Source organism: Geospiza fortis, unplaced genomic scaffold (genome assembly GCF_000277835.1).
Source record: "Geospiza fortis unplaced genomic scaffold, GeoFor_1.0 scaffold637, whole genome shotgun sequence".
NCBI classification, from domain to species: Eukaryota; Metazoa; Chordata; class Aves; order Passeriformes; family Thraupidae; genus Geospiza; species Geospiza fortis.
Window position 1 is genome coordinate 743344 of NW_005054515.1, and position 24000 is coordinate 767343.

At 43.5% G+C, this 24000-nt stretch overlaps 1 protein-coding gene across 1 annotated transcript in view; it reads right to left on the minus strand.

The window, feature by feature from the left end:
* Positions 1-5768: 5768 nt before the first annotated feature.
* The window catches only part of TET1 (tet methylcytosine dioxygenase 1), a 68816-nt gene continuing 50584 nt past the window's right edge, over positions 5769-24000 (minus strand). Inside the window, 2 exon segments of the mRNA XM_031063607.1 lie at positions 5769-16215; positions 19227-19566. Coding sequence (XP_030919467.1) covers positions 15074-16215; positions 19227-19566 — 1482 coding nt within the window. The 3' untranslated portion in view covers positions 5769-15073.

The following is a 24000-nucleotide window of genomic DNA, read 5'->3' on the forward strand; positions in this document are numbered from 1 at the left end:
GGGCCCCCTGCGCCCCACCGAGGGCTGGCAGTGCTCACACACACCCCGCGGAGCCCCATCGCGGCCCGAAATGGGCACCTTCAGCCCCCTCGCGGCCCCCCGGGAGCCGGCACGCACGTTCGGGCTGGGCTGTGGGGGACAGGGGTCGGCTGAGGTGAGGGCAGAGCAGACGCGCCACAGACGCATCAAAGCTCTTAAGATGCTTTGGGGCGGCGATTGCAGCCAGGATCAGTGCAGTAAGCAGTTCAGGAGTTCTGGGCAAGAGTAATTTCTCTTCTTTCTTAGTCTGAGCTGGACAAGACTTAAAAGGATCGTCGAGTCCAGCTCTTTGAGTGACCGATTCACGTAGGCACTGATCGAACCCTTGCCCTTGGCTTGTTACAAACAGCTTTCCATCCCATAAATAGTTTTTCACAAGAGTTCGTTTTGAAGGAGATAAGAGACATTAATTCCTACCTACATTTGACACTGTCAGCACTTCGTGAATGAAAATAGGACTTTGACGCGTTACATTGTCATTAAAAACAGAAGTTGGTGATGGAATAAAATCCTGAGAAGCAGCAACATCAAACTCGCGGTGAGGTGGGTTATCTTGTAGGAGGGCGTCTGGATAAAGAAGCCTGAGCAGGCCAGAGGAGCCACAGCCCTGATTCCTGTACCTCGGGCAGAACATTTCTGGTGCTTCCCTCCCCAGGTACACACTGCTGCCATTACCTGGCGGGTTTTGCCCCTGCCTTTTTTAGCACAACAATGATTCCTCTTGAATTGCTGAGGTCTCTGCATCCTCTGCTCAAACCAAACCACGCTGCTGGGATGAAAACCAGCTGTACTGGAAGTGGCAATGAAAAATATCTGCACTTCTGCTCTTGGTTGTTAAAATCACTCTAGGCCCCCAGACTCTCTCTTAAGTGCATTGGACAATTTAATCCAAAATTCAGGTCTGAAATACATGAGATTTCTACAAATCACCTTAAAATAATGAGGCAGGTTGAGAAACAGATACAAATTAGGAGGCAAACCCCATAAAGTGAATTTTTGCTCCAGCTTTCTGGTCTTAGATGTCTGCTAGGAAAGAAAAATGGAGAAGGAAATGTGGTAAAGGCTTAGTTTTGGTTGGGAAAAAAAACCAACACTCCAAACAGTACTGAAATTTAATAATAAGTACAAAAAACTGAACTTTATTGCATGCTGCTGTACAAAGTATTTGACAATATATATAATATTTATATTCTGACCTTGCCAGACCCCTCAAGAATACAGGAAGGATGTAACAGAATTAAACCAACCTGCTCAGGTTTAGCTGATTGCAAGCAACAATTGCTTGTTTGTTTGTTTGTTTGTTTGTTTTTAAGAGTCCCAGGGTAAGGACAGAAAAGCTTTTGTGGTCTGCTTTATTGCAATAAAATTAAGTGCATTGAGAACAAACTTTTGACAGAGTTTTAAATGAGTAAAAATGTCATGGCATAAATAAATACTTAATTATTTTGTAGGTAATAGACACCAGAAGCACAGGGGAAATTTTTCTTCTTGATAAAAGAGAGAATTTTTTTTCAGTGGGAGCAGTTGAGAGAGACCCCATCCCTGGAGGTTCTCCAGACACAGCTGGGCAGGTGCTGGGAAATCCCACCTAGGCTTTGTTTTCCACCAAAAATGTGATGGTTTGGGGTCCCCACCAGCCTGGGGAGCTCTGTGATCTGTGAAGAGTGTGAAAAATGTGTATTTTATGATTGGCTTTTTACAAATATTCAAATGAATATTATATGTGTTGTGTTCGAAAATGATGCTGTATTAATTTTTTAGTAGTGTGTTAAATATAGTTTTAGGTTATAACATGGTGTTAAAATAGAAACTATACTAAGATACTTTTTAAAGAGAGGACCCACACCAGATAGCAGCCACAAGACCCCTAAATCTTTCAGAGAAAAAGAATTTATTGCTCTCTGTTCAAATTCTTCTTGCCTTGCTCAGCCCTGAAGTCGCCATTGAAATTTAAAAAACAAATTGACACTGACCAAACAAAATTCTTTGTTTGAATAAAATTTATACATCGTATATGAAGCATATGAATATGCAACAGGCTGTTGCTTTTAAGGGTTAATCCTCTGTTAACATGGGGCCTTTTTCAGGCTTATTTGGCCCAGAAAAGGTACCCAGACATCTGTAACTCTTTGTTTCTATTGTCTCATATTGTCCTAATCCAAATTTTCAAATTTTTATTACTCTACTTACATTACTATTTTTATAACCATTTTATTACTATTAAAATTTTAAAATTTCAAAACCAAGTGATTGGCATTTTTCACAAGATCACATAAAAAAAAGAGAGATGTAATTCAGCTTGCCCAGGAGCAGGGGCCTTTCATTTCAAAGGTTCCTCTTTCCTTAGCCAGCCTGCCTGGGATCAAGCCCTCAGCACCTTCAGGGCAGCACTGGGTTTGTTTCTCAGGTGTGGGGTTTGTTTCTCAGGTGTGCTGGGTTTGTTTCTCAGGTGTGGGGTTTGTTTCTCAGGTGTGCTGGGTTTGTTTCTCAGGTGTGGGGTTTGTTTCTCAGGTGTGGGGGTTGTTTCTCAGGTGTGGGGTTTGTTCTCAGGTGTGGGGTTTGTTTCTCAGGTGTGCTGGGTTTGTTTCTCAGGTGTGTGGGTTTGTTCTCAGGTGTGCTGGGTTTGTTTCTCAGGTGTGGGGTTTGTTTCTCAGGTGTGTGGGTTTGATGCACACCCAGAAAAGGTTCTCAGTCTCTCCTTACAGGGGTGGCCCATCCCCAGGAGAGCCCAGTGAAGGTACAAATGTACACAGGCAGTAAAGGGGAGCTGTGAGGAGAACAATCCTGACCACTTCAAAACTTCAGCTCCATTGCTTGAGAAGCAGGAGATGGAGGGCTGAGAAGCCATTTCCCTTCACGCTACAATAGTGCTCAGCCCCTGCTGTCTGCAGGACAGACAGACAGAGCAGTTCCTGGTGCAGGACAGACTGCCAGTTTAACTCCCAGGCTGCCATGGACAGGAGGAGCAGGGAGCAGCCCGAGAGCCTCTGTGTGCAACAGGAGCCAGGCAAGGGACAGCAAAGGACAGACAGACAGCAATGCTGCCACCTCAATACTCTCTGATAAAAGGCAGGAACCACCTTCATTCTTTTCTTCTCAAGCTCCTTCAATTCTGTTTTTTGCCACAGAGGAAGAACATCTTTTTTTCCAAGCAGTCCTGTGTTAGTTCAGGCATTTAACATACATAATACCTGGATATCTCACAAAGACTGAGCTAAGACAGCACAGGACACCACTAAAACTGATTTCTGCTGCTTGCTCAGGTGCCACAGCAGCTGCACATGAAGGGAATTCTGTGTTCTCTGGGGGTTCCAGAGCCCCTGGCACCTGACAGGCCTGCTGAGAGCACTCTACACACAGCACCCTTGGGCTTTCTTTTTTTGAATTTTGGTGAGTGCCTGCCTAGGCAGTGCTGTGGCCTAAGGAGGATTGTTATGCAGTGACACACCTGAACCACTCACAGCCTCTTACCCTCACAGAAGAGCACAAAAAATCAACAACTCCCACCCTTAAAGGATCCAGGCGAGTCCTTACAGGGCTTTCTGCTGTGCTGGAGGTGAGCTGGGGCCCAGCACTGATTGCTTGGTGAGGCACTGGCTCAGTGCTTCACTCCTGAAGGGATTCCTCCAGTGAAGGGACTCAGCCATGCTCCTGCAGAAACAGCCTGTGTGTGAAACAAAGGGGTCACAAGAAACCCAACTGCTGACTTCTTACACCACAGGAAACAAGGGGTTTGCTGTTCTGAGCTGGAAAAAGGCTGCATCATGCCTCCATCTGCAATTTAGGACTCCTTTAGGATCAAACAGCATGAAAGGATTGCCCAGTTATGTTACAAATGGAGATGTACACATGGGACAGCAGGATTGTACGTCATGTTTGGCCTGGTGTAAAAAGACATGGATATTTTCAAGAATTCCAATGCTAAGAATGTAAGGATTTTGTGTTAGTGGTATGTGTCACAGAAGAGTATCCAGAAGCAAACAGACTGGACATGGAACTGGAGGCCCATCTTGGGAACTGTGCTCCAGCCAATGGTTATTGAAATAGCTGGGTTTAAATTCCCACATTTTAAATACTTTTTCAGTTTGTCTAAGATTAAAAATACAGATGGGGATTGCTGGTATTTTATTTTAGACTATCTAGGCTGCATCCTGAACCAAAACACTCCCTGAAGCATTACCTTGCTTGTGTTTAAATCACATTTGAATGTTCTGTTCTGATATACAGAGTGCACAGGAACCCCAATATTTTGATGAATACCCTTCTGAATGTAAACTAATCCTGTGTGTTAAATATTACCTATCAACAGCAGGAACCAACATTAGCACTGTTGAACAGCAAATCCTGGTTTTCCATGATGTGTAGCAGTGCAGGAGTACTCCAGAAAACTTTTAACTGTAGTACCAGCAAAAAAAGCCCATTTTGCAGCTTAATTAATTGTTAACAATTAACACCATTTCAGTAGGCACTGCAATCTAAGGCTTAAAAATTTCAAAGCAACCAACTGTACTACATTAACATATGATTACCTTGCATAATGTGTATCAGAACTCCAGGATACTGAGAAAGCCCTGGAGGCAGCTCCAGGTGCTGGCTCCCCTTGGCAGCAGCAGGGATGCCAGGGCAGCTCAGGCTGGTTTGGCTCTGTCCCACAGGGCAGAGGTGAAGCCCTGCTCTGACCCCTTCCCATGGAACACTCCAGCCCTGCCCAGGGCAGTGCCAGGGGAGGGCAGCACCTCACAGTGGGGAATGGGAAAGCTCCTCCCCAGGAATGCTGCTCCTGGGCCTGCCCCAAGGCTTGCAGCGCTTTAGAAATCCTTGTGCTGTGTTAGGCCACCGTGCTGGGGGCTCCTGACTGTGCCACTGAAGCCTGGAAGGTGAGACTGTTAACAAGGATTGACAGGGCAGTTCAGAGAGGGCTGGGGCAGCTGGGGAGGGAGAGGCTGCTGTCAAAGCCCGGCAGGGACTGTCCTGCAGGACAGCGGCTCACCCAGGGGTGAGAGCTCCCTGCTGGATGGTCACATCCATCCCCCAGGAACTGCACGGACCACACCACACAATGGAGCTCCTTTCCAGGGCACTGGTGAGCCAGAGGAGACCAGCAGTCTTCTGCTCTCTAGGAGATTCCACTTACCTGGAAGATGATTTTTGTTTATTGTTTTGCTGCTGCACATACTGGAGAAGGAAAAGAAGCAAGTATGAGCAGAGTTGTATTCCTCCTTTCCTTCAGACCTGAACAACAGGGACTCTGTTTAGCATTGCTGTGCACTACGATGTCAGTGAAGCAGGCTGGTGCTGAGGTCTGTTCTGAGGGAAAGGCCCCAAGCACACCCTCTGATTTGCAGCAAATAAAACCTGATAAAAACATTTCCAGTGGCTGCAGTTAAATGCCACAGTAAGTGATTCCCATAAGTTGCTCTGCCAGACAGGCAGCAAAAAGAGGCCCTGTACGGATGTGTTCACAAACTGTTTTGTCCTTTTCAGTCAGAAAATGAAGTTCAGATTTTCTGGCTGCTTCTCTTGCTCTGGGCACAGGTCAGTCCAGCCTCAAGCAGAGGCAGACTGAGAACAGGGACTGGTTTTAGGCCTGTCCCTTTCCACTGCAGAACCTGCTGACCTTTTGGGTGAAGGCCCTTTAGGTATTGCTAATTAACAAATACACTTCTACACATGACAGTGGTTATTATTGCTAAGAGCAGGAAAGAAAAATTAGACGACTAAGTGCAAAATAGAAGTATAAAATTTATTTAAAACCACCCACAAAGTTCTGTGTAATCAGGAATGATACAATTTGTAATAGTCTTTTTAAAAACTCATGACAAGATTTAAAATATATTTTCAATTACAGTATTCATTTAGCCTTATTCAGTTAGGACAATAAAAAAAAAAAAAAGAAAGTTTACGTTCTAAACAGATGAGACACACAAGAAAAATAGAACAGAACAGACAATTTCCACAACGACAATTTTTACATGTATGTTTCAATACTAGTATCAACATTTCAATGCATCTTGCTACATAAACATGAAATCATGTACAACAACTGCTTGCACCAAAAAACATAGCTTAATTAGATCTTTCAAGTAACATGCAGTCACAACTCACAAGTCTTCAAGTACTGCTGGTAAGGGTTCCCTTGTCTGCAAAGAAGATTTTAAGGTTCAGTTTCTCAGCTAGCCTAACTCTGCTCAGCTCCACCAGCCTCAGGGAGCTGGGCTCAGTTACACTAGGAAAGAATCAGGCCCCAAATGTTTTTGTTTTTTTGAGAAAAGAAGTAATTTTTACACTTTCTCCTGTAAATACTGTGACATAATGAAGTGCTTTTTCTTTCTGATTTTTTTCTCCCTGTACATCACCTTTTGCTTAAAAATGTTAGTTTTATGTTCCAGATTTCAATACAGTACGCTGGTAACTGGGAAGAAAACCTCAAACTCAAATTATTGAAAAATAAATATCAAATGCATCCCAAGGAAAGAAAGAAAGATTGAAAAAAAGAAAGAGAGAAGGAAAAAAACCCATGACTTTTTTTTCTTTTGCTTTGGCATAATCTGTTATGTCCCCAAAGCAGGAAGGAGTTCATTAGCCACTGCATGTCAGTCCAGCATGTCCTTACAAATTCAGGTTCTTTCTTAACGACAGCGAATTCTGATCACTGTTTGTGACCTGGCGTGAAAACTGTCACATTATGAAGAGCTGTCTCTTCCAAACTGAGCAAATAATCATAGAATAATTCACTTTAAAAACAGAAATGTAGGAATGTTTGCATTGGTTAGAACTGCCTTTCTTTTAGCAGTACTGGGATATCCCATTTGTTCTTCTTGACTACAATTATTTTTTCATTTAGAGGACAAGAGTTTCATGAAGTTCAGCTGCTGCCTTTTGAGTTGCACGGATTGGACAGGCATTCACAAAGCTGGTACAAAATCTGTTCTCATTAGGCTCTGCAGCATCACTGCAGTGTAAAAATTTCAGAAGGAAAATATATTTCCAGTATATTTCCTTATCCTCAAACTTTTTTTGAAGGAGAAGTTGGCATTGCATCCCTGCAATGCAGGGGGGCTGTTGTTGACACAGAACTTGCACGGGCAGCAAGGGGAGCTCTGCAGGACTCAGGCATGCAGAGCAATGCCAGGGCTCTCCCTGGCAAGTAGCACCACAGGCAGGGAAGGCAGAAGGTGTTGGCTTTAACTCTGTGTCCCCAAACTCAGCAGGGTGTGACACCAGCACACAGCACTGCACACTCTGCTGGGGGTGAAGTCAGGACAGAAGGGAGTTCAGTAGATTGTCACAACCCCAGTTTATATCATCAAGTAAAAGGGATCCAAGTTATGATAAATGGTAGCAAGTATTTTAAGAACTACCATAAAAATAGCATTTTGGATAATTTTGTGAGATTTCTGGGCTGGCCATTACCTAGAGGTACAAATCTTTTAGCACACTGTTATTGTAGACAGTGTTGGGCAAAGGACAGCCAATATAAGCAAATATTTAAAACCTGGTAAAACCCAAGCAGGTCTGTTCAACCTGTATTTCTAAACTAAGAACAATCTGGATGTTACTGGCCAGTATGTGCACAGTAAGGATACCATGGAATTAATTTCAGATGATTGTACAAATCAGTCATTTGATAACTGTTTTTATTTATACTACTGACCTTTTATCCTCTGATCAGTGTGAAGGATACCCCAAAGGATGTAAGCCAAAGTGAGATCCATTTAGGGCCCCTTTATCCTCCCAATGCAATGCAAAGGACAGTAGTATAAATGAGAATCAGGGCCTCCATTCTTACTTTAAGACAACTCCCAAACCCTAGACCCTTTTTCCATTACAATATAATAAAAATACAGATATACATGTAAAATATTGATCAGGTCACAAAACTTTCCACGACAGCATTAAAAGGTTCTGTGACAACAACTGCACTACTGAACATCAAAACCAGCAGTTCCCTGGCCCCAGTGCACCAGCCCCTCTTGGAGCACAGCTCAGCTGCTCGAAGGGCTAACTCTGGAGTTGAAATGCCAAACCTGTCCTGCCCACAGCTGCAGTTTCTGAGCTACACCTGGGCTCTGTGACTTTGGGAGCAATGTCTGTGAGGTGTGCAGGGTGTTGACAAAAGCACCGTTGGTGTCACGCCAAACCTGTCACCTTCAGGTACTGAGCACCCCAGTCCTGCACTCATGCAGGGATGCTGCTGGAAGATTCTGGCATTGGAACAGAAGTGTGTGTGGAAAAATGCCATATATATGGCCCAGCAGAAGAAAGGAAAATCCATTGTCTGGAGGAATGAAGGATACAGCACCAAGAAGCATCTTGTATCTTTTAAAACTGAAGCTTAGCAGAACATGGTTGAGCACCATGAGCAATTGTTGGGATGGTCAACTGGGGAACTGGATTGGAAAAAATCCTAAAGTCTTAATTCTCAGAAAGACAAAGAAACAGCAGTGCTGCCACCTCAATACACTCCAATAAAAGGCAGTAACCACCTTAATTATTTTCTTCTCAAGTTCCTTCAATTCCATTTTTTGCCACAGAGGAAGAACATTTTTTCCAAGCAGTCCTGTGTTAGTTCAGGCATTTAATATACATAATACCTGGATATCTCACAAAGACTGAGCTAAGGTTTAAAGAAGATGTAAAGAAACACTCCTGCTCTTGCAATCATGCAGGGGCTGCAGCAGCTGTCTGGTGTCAGGAATGGAGCAGAGATGTTAAAAGTGACTCAAAAAAACAAGAGGACACAGAGATGCAACCCACATGAAGAAATCCTGTACTCTGAGAAGGACTGACTTTTCCTTCCCAGGGGATGATGGTTTTCTCACCTTGCAAAGTCTCTTTTGTTTGGCAACTTGCAGATACAAGAACAGATTGTAACAACTACATCAAAAAATCTGAAAATTAACTGGAAAACTGATTATTTGATTTTAAAAAAAGTAAGAAAACAGTGACTGTGACAGATTATGAATTGTCCCTCTCTACTGGACTTTAAAAAAATCCCAGCTGTAATGTTCTAGGCTCTGTATGAGAAAATGTGAAGTAAAAACCGTGGAACTGTCACATACAGAATATAAGATCAAGGAATCAGACTGGTTTGTGTTGGAAGGGACCTTAAAGCTCATGTCCTTCCACTACCCCAGGTTACTTCAAGCCCTGTCCAACCTGGCCAGGGACACTTCCAGGGATGGGGCACATCCCCAGGCTCTCTGGGCAGCCTGTTCCAGGGGACTGGATATAAAATAAATGGATTTCAGGGGAGAGTCCAAGGAGAACAGCTCAATATGACACTGCTGAGGTGGAGGTGGCTGATTGCACTCCAAGCAGGACAGAGTGCAGGGGCTCACGGGCAGGCTGGCACCGTTAGTGCTGCTCATGCCCAGTGCTGAAGCAGATCTGTGAAGGGAGAAACTCTTGGGGCAGTTACAAGCACTGAAAGCATCCAGCAGCAGCAGGTGAGCAAGTGAGCCAGCACTAACTGAGCACAGCTGATGATTTGGAACGACCATGGAGAAAGGTGGCCAGAGAATCCAGTGTCACCTGCACAGAGTAAAAGTGGTACCCACTAATCCACACCAGCCATATTAAGTGTTTTTCAGAGACACAACACAACATCACATAGCACTAAGTCTTCATAATTTAGTCAAGTGTGTGACAGTATTAAAAAGTTCTGCCTGTTCTCTAAAAGAATCAAAAAGTCTTTAACAGAGAAGTAACAAACACAGCACATATTCAGCCACTCCTTAGGGGAAGTGATCCATGTGTAGCCTGGTGCCTGATCAGGTTCTACTGTTAGAAATCCTTGGCCTTTCAGGAAACCTCCAATGTAAAACTCCTTCCTTGATGTAATTATAATTTTGTACTAACACCCTAAAGCAGAATGTGGACAACTTGTGAAGACTGACTAAACATCAGGTAATCCCACAAGAGACTAAAACCATTTCCTGAATTGTTAAGACTAACTAGCCACATCCTCTAGACTTCTGACACTGGTCACTGTTTAGATTCAAGGAGAATGTTAAGTTTGTCACAGACTAAATAAAATAAACTACTGAATTGAAAGTCAGATGGACCAAAAGAAGTATTAGTATAAAGAAGTACCATGGCAACCACATGTACACAGAAGGCTGACTCAAAAACCGATTGTACCTTCACAGCTTTGCCTGTGATGTACCTGTGCTGTGCAGAGAATCACCAAGGCTGGAAAGGACCTTGGAGACCATGGAGTGGCAGCAGCAGCAGCAGCTCCCTGAGCTCTCTGTCCTGGTGGGGCAGAGGGCAGCAGGCTGCCCATGACAGCAGCACTTGCTACCTTGTTTCTCTGTGTACATTGACAATGGGGGCCAACTCTCTCCCTCCTCTGGTGCTTTTTTAAACCACATTATGCAGGCAGAGACCAAAGGGGAGATTTCTGCCTGTGGAGGAACTGTGGAAAGGGGTGAGTTTGTACCTAATGCCCACAATGAACCGGCTCACTGGTCACAGCAGTGCTGTGACACAGACATTGCAGGGCAGTACCGTGGTGCCACAATCATCAGTGCAAAGACATTCCCTCCACACCTCCTCCTGCAAGTCACATCAACACCTGATAAAGCAGGAATTCCCAAAAGTGACTGCACTGCTCCTCATCTCTAATTGCTACTGAGGAGCAGCTCACCACAGCTCACAGAGTGGCAGACAGCTTTCACACAAGGCATCAAACCCAATTTCATGGAGCAGACATCACAAAGATCCCAACCTGAATTTCAGTGACCACAGTCAGCCAGAAGGAGTTTGTCCCACACTGCCTGAATGTGACTGGTGTTAACAAACACAAAGCATGGAAGTGGCCATGCAGTTGAGTTTTCTGTATCTGAGAGCACAGCCATTTCCTTCTGCTAGCCTAGAAACTACAGGATTTCTATGGAAATGAAACAACCAGATACATAAATGGATTACAAAGCTGGTGACTGCCTGATAAATGGAGTTAATTTCAACATTCAAGAAGCTACATGGGAAGTGAAAGAGCAAGATTGACCTCTGAGTTGGCACAAATGTTGGTCACCTGTTGCCCACATCCATCCAGTTAAACATGGACACTGCAGGAAAACCTCATGGATGAGCCCTTTGGAGTCAGCAGGGCTGCAGCAGTGTGAACAGGACCCAAATTTAATCCACCATATTCAGTTAATACTGCAATGAAATTAAAAAGGTCTTTTAAAAAACCCATACAGTTGTATGCTAGAAAGAATCTTGACTACTAGACAAGTTGTCACTTACCCATGCTTAACATAAAACGTTGCTCAAGATTAACTACAGTTATTTCTGTTCTACATCTAGAGGAGCACGGTCATAGGTAACACAAGGACTTTCACCAGCAGATAAGATTCTTAGAAAGTCCTTAAAAAATCTGAATACAACTGTTACAGGTTGGAAGCTGCAAGTATTTGTAAGTAGTTAAAAAGCTTCTTGGATCTTGTGACTAAAGCATTTATAGAAATATTTCTTTTTATTTCCTGCAATAACACCAGCACGTGAAAAATCAGTAAATTCGCTGTTTAATTGGACACAACTGCAGTGACTCCCCCAGGGAGTCAAACAAGCCCTGCTCCTCCCTCCCAGTGGAGGTGGGGTTGTGGTACTGGGCCCAGTGCACAAAGGGATGAGACACAATTCCTCTGGGAAGTCAGAGCTGTCCTGTGCTGGATCATGACAGTTTTTCCTGGCATACTGTAAGAACTGATCCAAAGACAAGCTCACCCCACTGCCAGCCCCCACCTGCATCCATGTGCAGGTTTTTCACCCAGAACATTGTGCCAGCTGATGGAAACCAAATAAAACATGCAGGTCTGACCAAGCCAGCTGCCTTCATTTTTGATCCAGCTCCTGGTCTGGCTATCCAAGAAGGACTTGGGTTAAAACCTAAGAGCAAATTACAAGTGGTTGTGTGGGTTGCAAAGGAAAGAACAGACCCACAGAGCTGAAGATTTTAAGAGACAAACACTGTTATAAAATGATAACCTTACTGAAAACAATGCAATTTGTGTACAAGACTGATAAATATCCTGAAGTGTTACCAGAAATAGCACAGAGTTGTAAAAGCAGTAAATAGCTGCATTTTCTATACTGCAGTACAGCAACAGAAAGGATCAGCTTCTCAAATCACAGCAGGAAGTGGAAGTGGCCAACCTGCCAGGCAGGAGATGTTGAAAAAGCAATTGAGGTGAAAGCCAAGGAAAGAGCACTGTGGGTGATCTGCTATTGTGTAGATGATATATTTCTCTCATGTAAGTAATATTAATGAAGTAGTAACTGTGAGTTTAGCACCTATCAGTTAATAGTATTAATTATGTTAAGATACACATTTCTTTGTTAGAATTGCCATTTCAAAGAAAGGTAGAGCTGGGCTACCTGTTTGAAGGGATCCTTTTAGATCCACCTTTCAGTGCCTCACTTAGAGGGAAGCTGCTGGTTTTTCAATGGAACATTTTTATCTGAAGTTTCCAGTATGTTAATGTGGGCATTTGTAGGAGAAGATTCAAGTAAAAATGATCCACTTTAATGGTATGAACATTTTAAAAGGTAGAGATGGCTCTGTAGCTTACCAACTTTGTGTAGAAAATTTGTCACACCAGAGTGCTGACTTACAGCATTACAGAAACTGAAGCTGTCAGGCCTATCAGTGAAACCAAGAAATGAATCTCTGCATGGTGGGACAAGTACATGGCTGAACAGCTATGGAATGTACAGCACCACTGACTGGATGGACAGCTGCAATTCCTGCTCATCTTCGGCTCACCAAAAATACACAAGTTTTAAAATGGAAATCTAAGGCACACAAAATACCATTATGATTTGATGTATACTGTATATTACATAGTCAATAAGCATAAAACTGCTGGTACAAAACAATGGCATAATATTGGTTCTGTTTCATCATTATTTACAATCCCTTCATATCCTCTATTTGAACTAATACTAAGCTTTGAACTAAAATTTGCAGCATACCCGGTTTTTACAGGTTTTACTTAAAATAGGTAAGATACAAAGAACTGGTTCAATTCCTCCATCCTCCGCCATTAACAGCTTTGTCAATTTGAACAGGAATCTGCAGAACTGAACCCAGGATCATGACATAGTGATTGCTACTCCAGCCCTGGCTCCAGAGGAGTCTCCTGGATCTGCACCGCACCAAAGGATTTGTAGCACCAAGGTCCTGACTGGCTCTGTGTGTTCCAAACAATGATGGACTTCTCGTACCGAACTGCAATGGAGTTCTTGCACTTCAGCTCTCAAGGAAAAAGCACCTTGTCTTTAAATAAAGCAGATCCAGATAGTTCATATTCCTCTAGACAGCACCACTACAGTATAATTTTATCAAGTATATGATTAGTATGTTCCCACACTGGCAGAGTGACCTCCTTGTGCCTGCAGGCTGAGGCAGAGGAGGGGACAGCTGTGGCTGTGGGCCTGATCCAGCACCAGGGAGCCTGCGGTCAGGGCTCCTCCTGCCTCCAGCCCGCTCGCATGGAAGAAGTGGCAGGATGAGGTCAGTCCTTAGCTAATGTTGTCATTTGGTAATTTGTTTAAATAAATAAGTTTAAACAAGAAATACATAGGAGAGGAGAATCAGAAAGAAGAGTGGGATGCTACAGTATTTAAAAGCAATGGAGTGTCTGTTTTTCCTCCAGTTTAGCAAATACTCATTTTGTGATATGTCACTTTCTCAACAGAAATGAAGAACGTAAATTTCAAGGAAGGATGCAACCTTTTCCATGTCAAATGTATAAATGGCTTCAAAAATTTACAAAACATTTTTGTAAAAAAACCAAAATCAGAAAGGTGAATATAACAGATAGGTTATTCTTAACAAAAACTTTGCTGCGAAATATTAGAAATTTGATCGTTTTCCAACACTTCCTTTGTATTTTTCCCAAATTGTTTTTTTCTATCAGAATAGAATAAGGCAACTCTAGGGGGTAACTTTTTATCCCAAAACAATCCTACCCCTGAGGCATTAGGAACATTTGGTTGCCATGTTAACTTAGAATGCTGCAAACAAATGAGACTGATGCACTTATTGCTCAAAGAAACCATAACAAATGCTGCCTTAAAAAACCAGGTAATATTCATAACTCCCAATAGCAACACACGGATTGACCAGACATCTCCTCTTTCACGTTTGTACACTCTCTTGAAAAAGAATAAAAAGGTTCTATAATTCATAACTGTTTGTTTATATGCAACATAAAATCTTCAGTGAAAAAGGGCAAGTTGAAAACAACCACATATGCTGTCAGCACACATCCTGCACCTGTAACACCATGGAACTCTGCACAGCAAGAACAAAATCATTTCTTCTGGAGAGTATGCACAAACCTTAGACAATATGATCCTTATACTATACTATTTCAAGTTAATTTTAAAAATAGAAAGTGCTTTTAAAATATATATTTACAGCTTAGAAACAACTTCCAGCCATCATTACCAATAACTTCATTCTACTGACGAATCTAAAGAACAAAATTAGTTGGTTTTCTAAAAGATTTGTCTGTAATTTGGACTATATAGCAATGGTTGGAAGTTGTTAAAGCAATGGCACCATGAAGTAATAATTCAGCTTATTTATTTTTAACTGTTTGATGTGGTTAAGCACCAAGAGCTGTGTAGAGCTATAACTGTATAACTTGATTTAACACCATAAAATGTGAACCTGTTAAAATAGCTATAAATGATTTTTGTAGTAAACAGACGATTTAAAGCACCAAAATATAAATTCCTACAGGTAATAAACTCAATGATTCAATCAAGGTTAATAACCTAACCAAAATCTTTCTTTAGAATGTATTAAAACTATACAACTTTTTTTTTTTTTTGCTTAAAATGTGCTTGAGCACCACCAAATGTTAAAGTCACAGTTTAAGAAGAAATCCCCCCCCTTTTTTTGTTTTTACCTCAGCCTTAAAATGGTTGAGATGAGCAAAGAGTAAACGACACGAGGCTTGTTCTGTATCAGCACCTGAAAGCACCAGCGTGTGACTGCACCGGGGCCCCACGGACACTACGCCCAGTGGTTGTAGGGCCCTGCCACTCGTGTCAGGGCGTACGAAGAGACTGTGATCACGTTATCCTTGGTCACTGTCAGTGCTCGGCGGGATGGAATTTGGTTGAACTCGTTGTCTTCATAAAAAATATCTCTGTTTTCACCTGGCTGCTTTGCTTTCCTGTTGCTGGAACTCAGGTCAGGGTTCTCCGTTCCCAATCGTTCCGCCTCTTTTTCTTTTTCTCGCGCCCTCTCGGCCATCTTTGCTTCCCACATGGCTAAACCATGTTTTGGCTCATTTAAGTTTTTGTGTTGGTAAAAAACTAAAGAGATTCTCGTGGGATGATTGCGGTTGGGTTTTTTAATTGGTGTGGTAGCGTGGAGCTCACGTCTCGCACATTCAATTAAGATAGAACCATGAGAAGGTGCCACAGCAACTCCACCAATGTCATCATCCAAAAAATTGTGCTCGCTGTCCGACCATAACTCCTCAGCCTTTTCTTCAGAATCAGCTGCCTGTCCCAGTGCACTGCTTTGCTTTACATCAGCACAGTCAAAGTCACAGCTCTGTCCCCCATGGGAGCTGCCCTTTTCCACTGGGCATCCATGGGAGCAGTCGGCCGCCGTTCCGAGGGCATCCTGTGCCAAAGAGCTTGGTGGGAGCGCTGAGTCACAGGAGCTGATCAGCTCTGAGGGGGCAGAGGTGTCCAGCTGAAGCTGACAATGCTGTTTGTCTGGCTGCTGTTCAAGTATAGTGGGCAGGGGCTCTTTGTGGGCTGGGGGGCCTGGAGCAGTGACCTCGGGAAGAACGGGTGGCACGCCGTTCACCTTCTCGTTCAGCACAATTCCAGTATAATCTTTGACTGACACATCAAAGCTCTTGCAGTTAACATAAGGTGGCACGTGAGGTTGCTTGGTACTGCATTCAAAATACCCGTAGGGAACTGAAAAATCTTGTTGAATATTAGTCACTGCACTTAGGCCAGACTTGTGTGTGAGAGATGGGTAAGGATGTAAACCATCCACCTTAAAGGGGGAGGAAGCCGTGTACTGCTTTAGTAAAGAGCAATTTTTAGTAGTGTTTGAAGTATGTTTCATGGCATAAAGGTGGTTGGAAGTCTCCATTTTTATTCCAGGTTTTAAAGCATCTGTTTTGTTCCCTAGAAAAAATGCACACCAAAGTTGTAAGCACTTCTCAATCAATAAAATACCTCTCTTATATTTGCATGCTTGCTTTCTAACATGAAAAATGCACATTGACTACAGGTTTTTCAAAATGATTATTTTTAGCTTTCTAGGAGTATCTCTATGACTGTACACATCTCTCTCTCTATATATATCACATATATACACATATATTTATCATATATATATGTACACACACACACATATATATATATAAAATAACCTTGCTCAATTGATGCCTTAACCTTTTCCAGTCAGGCTGCTGGTATATAAAATAGAAAGGTATTTCACTGAGGGATGAAGAAAACAAACAGAAAAAATTAAATAACCACTAATTCCCAATTCACACAGCCCAGGCCGACAGAAATGCTTCCCAGCAGCTGACTGCTGGCCTTCAGTTTTTACATAATTGATGAAATTCAGTCTGAAATTCAGCCCGTGAATCAGTTAAAATTCTGACCTGCCTTAACCCCACATTATGATCAAAGGAAAAAGCATGTTTATGGATCTTGTCCATCACAGCAAAAACAGTTACTGAATTACAATGACTCATGCATTCCAAAACTGACTCAGAAATTGCCTTTAAAAAAAAAGTATCTGGCAACATGCTCCAGGTAAACCCATCCTTATAAAATGGATTTTGAGTTGTGATTTGGCTGCCTTGCATCTTTCCATCTAATTGCCTCATTATTTCAGGTCTCTGTGCAGGCATCCTTGCTCAGTTTCTGTCAGCCCTGAACCAGTTTGCAGCCACGGCTGCCTCTGCTGGGCTGGACTGGGAACAGGCTCCTCTCAGGGCTGCCTCTCATCATGGGCAGGTGCAGAGCCCATGGAATAAAGAATGACACTCACTCTGCTGGGCTTTGCACCATGCCCTGCCATGGCTGTACGTGTTCTGCTGGCAGCTGGCACCCCACAGAGCTCTTGCTTACTCTCATAGAGGACTGACAGTGTTTCTTTATTCCCTTAATACACAGAATGGTTAATTGTTTTACACAGTGTAGAAGCATAATTCTTCCTTCTACTCTGTCTGCTAGTAATTTATAAATCAGTGATTAATTAAAAACATTCCTCCCATAGGAATGCAGAAAAGTCAAAGTGAGATAATGACAGGCACAATAGTTAGTATGCAGAAACCAAAAGCTGTATGGGGACATGAGGAGGCCACATCAACTCTTTAAAAACCTTTCTATGAAATAAACCATAAAGTGTTTAATGACTTTAACAGCCCCCACCCCAGGGCAAGGCCTCTGCCCTAAAGATTTTAAACACAGCATTTGAGAATGGCGTTCTCCATCACCTCAGGAGAGAGACTGTTCTGTGAAAATAACTTTTAACAACCCTCAGCACTCAATAATGGAAGTGTAGCAAATGGATTTTATTTGTTTTTTAAATGTTATCCCCCCAAAATGCAGATACTCTTTGAAACACATTTACCTGTTATTCCTCCTTAAAAATGCTACATAGGTCTGTGTTCCAGATTGCAAGGCAAGATGTTTTCTATTACCATCTGTATGGTAGTTGTCTTTTGTCCAGTGGGCAGTTTTACTTATCCCTGCCTGAGTGATCACAATCACTCCTCCCTCTGGGGGGACACTGCTGATAACAGCTATTGAATGTCACTGCATGGCTGATAAGAACTACAGCATCCCATTGGGAGATGTGAGCCCAGAGGGAGGAGCCAAGCATTCCTACCCGGATATAATCTGGAGATTCTGGAACACCAGCACGGCTTCTCCACGGGATTCCCCAGAGGAACAGCAGCTGCCTCTTCCCCTGGATCTTCAGAGGAAGAGACTGCACCTTTCTCCAGGATCCCTGCTCCAGCAGAACCAGCCCTGACACTGCAGGAGGGCTGAGCCACAATTCCAATGGGACTGCTGCCAGCACCCTGACCCACAGGGTGTCAGGTTGGGTTCTGACTCTCTCAGTGTTGTTTTAGTTCACTCCATTGTTTATTTTATCCTTTTAATTTCTTCCCTATTAAAGAACTGTTATTTCCTGCTCCCATATTTTTTGTTGCCTGAGAGCCCCTTAATTTAAAATCTTAGCAATTCGGAGGGGTGGGGAGGGTTTACATTCTCCATTTCAGGGGAGGCTCCTGCCTTCCTTAGCAGACACCTGGTTTTCCAAACCAAGACAGTCTGGATGTCTCTTATGAAATGAAATTCAAAATTACAACAGATGGGCTAGTTTTCCTCTCTTCTTCCTAACAGGCTGTGCTTTTAATTGTATTTATTTTTCACCAGCTAATCAGAGAGTTTAAGTCCATGGCTTCTTCTACCTCTTTCTTCTTTTCTGCTTCTCAGGACTGCCAGTCCCATCCAGCAGCCCTTCCCCTGGAGGGCTGACCCAGGATGTGACACCAGGCACAGCCCAGGGGCACAGCCCAGCCTGGCATGGCACAGCCCTGCACAGCCCATGTGTACAGGAGCCACCACGGCCTCCTGGCACCTCCCTGGCTGCTGGCAGCCTGCACTGCCCTGCTCCTGCACAGCCCTGCTAGGGACAATCTGCACTGCCACTGGATAAAAGCTGGGGTTTTTACACAGCTCTTGCTGGGCAGCAGTGTTCATGCCATTGACAGGGAAGGGTCACAGCTCAGGTTCTGAGAAAGGCATTGTCTGCCACAGCAAGTGGAGAACACAGCTCTTGCACTTCAAAGTGACATAAATTCAAATTGCTTATTTAGGTCAACACTCCAACAACATTCTTTCAAGATGGTCAAACTGCCGTTATTTATTAGAATAAGGGAATTTGAAAATACTTCATAGGTGTTCACAGACTACCAACAAACTATTTTTGGGTCATCGCCTGGGTTTTTTTCTGCCCCGTGAGAAAACACTGGCTACAGTGACTTGTTCATTAAACCCTAAAATGCAGAATATACAAGTAGTTTGTTTTAAAGGGGATTTTCCCTCCCATCAGATGTGTAGGAGAACATGGAATCAGAACAGACTGGTAGAATTTCCTAAGTATCACTCACCTAAACAATGCAAAGCATTGCCAAGATTTTCTGGGGCTTCAGTTTTCAGTTTTACTGGTGTTGAATATTTTTTATCTATTAATGGCTGCTTTTCACTCGGGGTCCTCCTTGTATCTGGCTTCTTTTTCTTGGTAGCTCTGAGAGGCTCAGCCAACATCCTCACTTCCCTGGGGAATGCTGTGAGCACCTGGATGGCTCCGGCTTTGATCTTGGCCTCCAGGCCCTCCTCGGTGCCAAACTCATCGGTCTGGGAGATCTTGTACAGAGGCAGCACGTGCAGCTGCTCATCGCTCGGGATCACCCCCACTCTCCTGTTGTCCTCCTTGGTTAAGGTACACACCTGCCAGGAGCACAAGGGTCACAAATCATCCACAGCACAAAGCACCGGTTACACAAAGGCTCAGGCACCCATCCTAGGCTTCACTGCTGACTCCTGCTCTGTGGCCTCAGCACCACGGGGCTTTCAAATGCAAACATCTGACAAATAATGTGACAAATTATTTGTCAGACAAATATCATGATCTGTGATGACACAGAAAAACTGTTATACTTTAAGATCAAGGCACAGGTCTTGGACAAGAAAGTGAAATTTTGTCTCAGCTTACAGTATGCCAACCTTGGTAAATAATCTCAGCTGTAAATATACTGCAAAGTTCCGAAGCATTCTGATTTTTTTTAAATACATAAATACATCATTGATGTTCAGATTCATTTTTAAGGATTACAAAATATGAAAAATTATTTTTGCATTTAACAAGAAATGTCTACTGGAATTTATTCTATGATTTGGAATTAGTTTTGGTTTTTGTTGTGGCTGGTAAATGAAAAAACCCAAACCAGCACAAACAGTCACTCATACTGCTCTGTAAGTTTTGCAAATCTCAGCTCTAACTCCCTCCCTCTCTCAACACTTTCTTAAATCAATGGCCCACTGTAATTAACTCACAGGACCCAGGAAATGTTCTCTTAGGCCACTGCCCTACCTCCTGTTATTCTGCCCTGCGAGATCCTGGAGCCCAGAGCAGAGTGCTGATTACATCCAGTTTGATGAGCTCACATCAGAAATGTAATAAATATTCCAACCTATTGCAACACTTTCCTTGTTGTCATTATAAATCTGAGCATTTCCAGCAGTCCTTGAGTTCCAGCTGTTACCAACACCAACCCATCCCCTTGAAAGCAGCACTGACACTGGCACTGTGATCCCTGGCATCATTCCCAAGGGATGGCAACAGTGCCTGAGCATTTGTACAAACATTCACCTTCTGCAGCTCGGGCACCTCCATGCCCAAGGCACTGCTAGATGGCTAGAAAGCCATACATGGATACCATGGCTTAGGGAAGCTGCTGTTCCACAGGAGTCACTAACTACACACAGAAAGGAACAGGAGCACCAGCCAAGGATGAGATGATGCCCCCTAGATGGAAGCTTAGCATTCCATCATTCTGCAGGCTGTATCTGACACCTATCATAAACAGTCAATCCAATTTCCCAGAATCTTGTCACCATTCCTAACATTCCAGGGGAGAAGAATTTTATTATTTAGGGGATTAAAAAAACCCAATCATTTTTTATTTCATAGCACAGCTTTTGCATAAAGGCATCACACAATTATTTCTAGAAAAATAAAAGTACAGAACCACAAACTAAAAAATCCTGAACCAAAAACGTGGTGGCTTGGGCTTTATCAATAGCTCTATGCAAAGCTTGGCAGTTGCAGAGCAGCAAGAGAAGGAAGTCTGAGGGGCAGAGAGAAGGAAGAGCTTTTCAGGAGGCAGTTGCAAGGATGCAGAGGGGCTCCAAGGCAGTTAGCAGCTGCTTTGTAGCACTCACTGAGGTACTCACCTCCTCTGGGCAGCCTCTGCACGAGGAGGCAGATTTAGAGAAAACAGAAGTTGTTCAGTGAGCAGGGACTGGAACCTTGCTGCCTGTGGGCTTTGCCAGCCACGCTCCCACAGCCCCAGGCCCAGCAGGGCTCCTGCTCCCACCCTGCCTGGGCACCTCCTCCCTGCATGCAGCCCCCCCAGCTCACTCCCAGGGACACTGCACAGCTCACAGCAACAGCTTCCAGATCCCCAGAGACAATTCCATTTCTGCCAAGCTCAGTGACACCTGCCTGAAACTGGCCAGCAAATGCCACTTTATTCAGGAAGGGTGAGAGGGTTGGACATACAGAGAGCATGATTATATAGGAGTGATGTTTTCAGAAAGCCCAGTGCACTCTCCCCTTCTAAATTATTAACAAAAGCAGTAATAAAGTCAGCATGGAGGGGCCTGGCTCCCTCTTGTTTTCATCAGAAAATGGGCAGTGGTCTTTTAGAATACCATGTCCAGCCTGTGTCTGGCCCATGCACTAGTCTGAAAGAAGTCTTGAAGATTTAATCCACAATATTTATTATTTTGAATACTGAGACCCTTATCCAATTTACAATGATAAATTTCCATGCAAAAGCCAACACCCTGTGGAACAAGAAAGATGAAGAACTGTTCTGAGGAACTGAACAAGATGAGGGCTGTACTATATTGACAAAACTGTGGTGCAAGTACTGTCAACTCCAGCACACCCTGTATATGAAATACTGACTTCAAATACATAGTAAGAAATTAATGTATAACCAAAATCGTACCCAGATCAGAAGTCCAGTCCATCTACAGCCTAAATACCATAACACCAATTTTAATACATATACACTTCCACAGTTAGTGCCCCTTTAATATATTTTAACATAAAAGTGAGGGTGCTAGGGCAAACAGATAACTGAAAATAATGACATGAGAAAACCAGCCATAAATTAAGGCAGTACAGATTAGCTAAAAACTTACAGCTAAAGGTGGTAAATCATCAAATGAGAAATATCTGCTTAAAAAAATATTCCAATATTCAAATCTGTGCAAAACATTCCATTAAGGAACTTAGGAGCCATTGCTGAGAAGTGAAAAGCAGAATTTTCCATTGGTACTGACACTGCTGCAAACTGACCAAAATGAAACACAAACATGAGAAAGCCATCAAGTCTGTTAAAGGCCATTTACAGCATGAAGCTCCATATCCTGCTACTTTGCTTTTTCCAGAACAGGCAGCTAAATCATCCAGGATGCTCAAAGGCCAAAGAAGTCTTGGCCAAAAGGTTTGTTTAGCTTTCCAATGTGCTTGGTGATCAAACTCATTACCTATTCTGGGTTTAGTGATGTCATGGTAAAAGTTGCATGTTTATGAAACTTGATTACTATTCATTACTATTCCCTTCATTTAAAGTTAAAATGCACCAGGAACTCGGTGCAATCCCCTCCAGGCATCCATCTGTAGCCACACAGCTTCCAGTGTGTTATTCTGGCTCTCTTTGATGTGCCTGTGTCCTCTTGAACCTCACATGTAGCAATGATGGAGCCTTTTCCACTGTGTTGTAATAACAGATGTTTCACATTCAGGTTTCAGCAGAGCAGTCAAACAGCCTTTCCACACCTGGGAGATGGAATCAGGTTTCCTGCACACCCCTGCCTGAGCAGCTGGAGACACAGTGGGTGCCCCTGGGGACTCAGGGACTGCTGCAGCCCTGCCCACCATTATGCACAAAACATCTTCGCTGTTCCTTTGCAGCCAGGACAAACCACGTTGTTCTCTTGGCCTGGTCTACCCTGAACGAGTGTATGTAGGTCAAAACCAGAGAAGGGAACCCCAAACATCTCTTCTTTTTGCCCACTTGATGCCCCCAGGCTGTGCCATCAGACAGGTGACACAGGTGCAGCACAGAACTGCTCCCTGGGAGCTCACAGGTCAGCAGAGTGAACCTCTCATGCTTCTCCATCTGCCCAATATAAAAACCTAACAGAAATTCTTCATTTACAGGCCCAGGGATGCCTCTTTCCTCCTGTCTGTGACAAGCTGAAGCACCAGTTGAAGCACCTGGAACTGCTGCAGCCCCCAAAGTGAGCAGGGGGTGCAGAAAGTGGTGTAACCATGCACAGCCACCCTGTCAGCCACTGCAAAGGCCTGGAGCCCCGTGCCAGCGCTGTGATGGGCTCTGCCTGTTAAAATACAGCAAGGTTTGGCAAAACCAGAGGGTTTGGGGGTCTTATCTGAACCCCAAAGAGTTTGTTGACAGACTGGTGACTGTCAGTACTTAGCTCTGCTGCCAGTAATAAATGACATATTGTAGGTGTCCTCAAAGCAGAGATTTATCTTCCTCCCCTTCTTCCCAATGTCTGTGTGGCAGCAGGGATCAGACAGAACTGCAGCTGGTCTCTGTCCTTCCTCACCCCAGCACCAAGGGCCCCCTGCCCCAAGGATGAGCAACACCCACACACCAGCTGCAGAACCAGCAACAGCCTTTGTGTCCCAGTCACTTTTAAACCCCAAAAAGAGCACTGCCAGTGCCTTAAATGGACTCCCAGACCTATGAAGAACATGACCCTTCACAGCTAATCTGATAAAGAAACAGAAGTACTTACATTGCACAGGCTCCATCAATAACTATAAAGCTTTTATCTGTGTTGCCCATTTAGTTTCATATCCATAAGGAGCATGCACCCTACACTGCAGCTGTAACATACATCAGTGGCCCTTAGGAGAACGTTAAGAAATGACAGAAGAGCCTAAGTAAAAATGAAAGGTATATTTATGGCCTTAAAGGTTCTTTAAAAACTCAGTTTGTAGGCATAAATTATTTTTGCTTTTGTCAGACAAACACATTAGTTTACCTCTGTAGAATTGTCACACAGAATTCTACACCAGAGCAAGCAGGGAGTGTTTGATTTTAGCTTTCTATCAGAAGC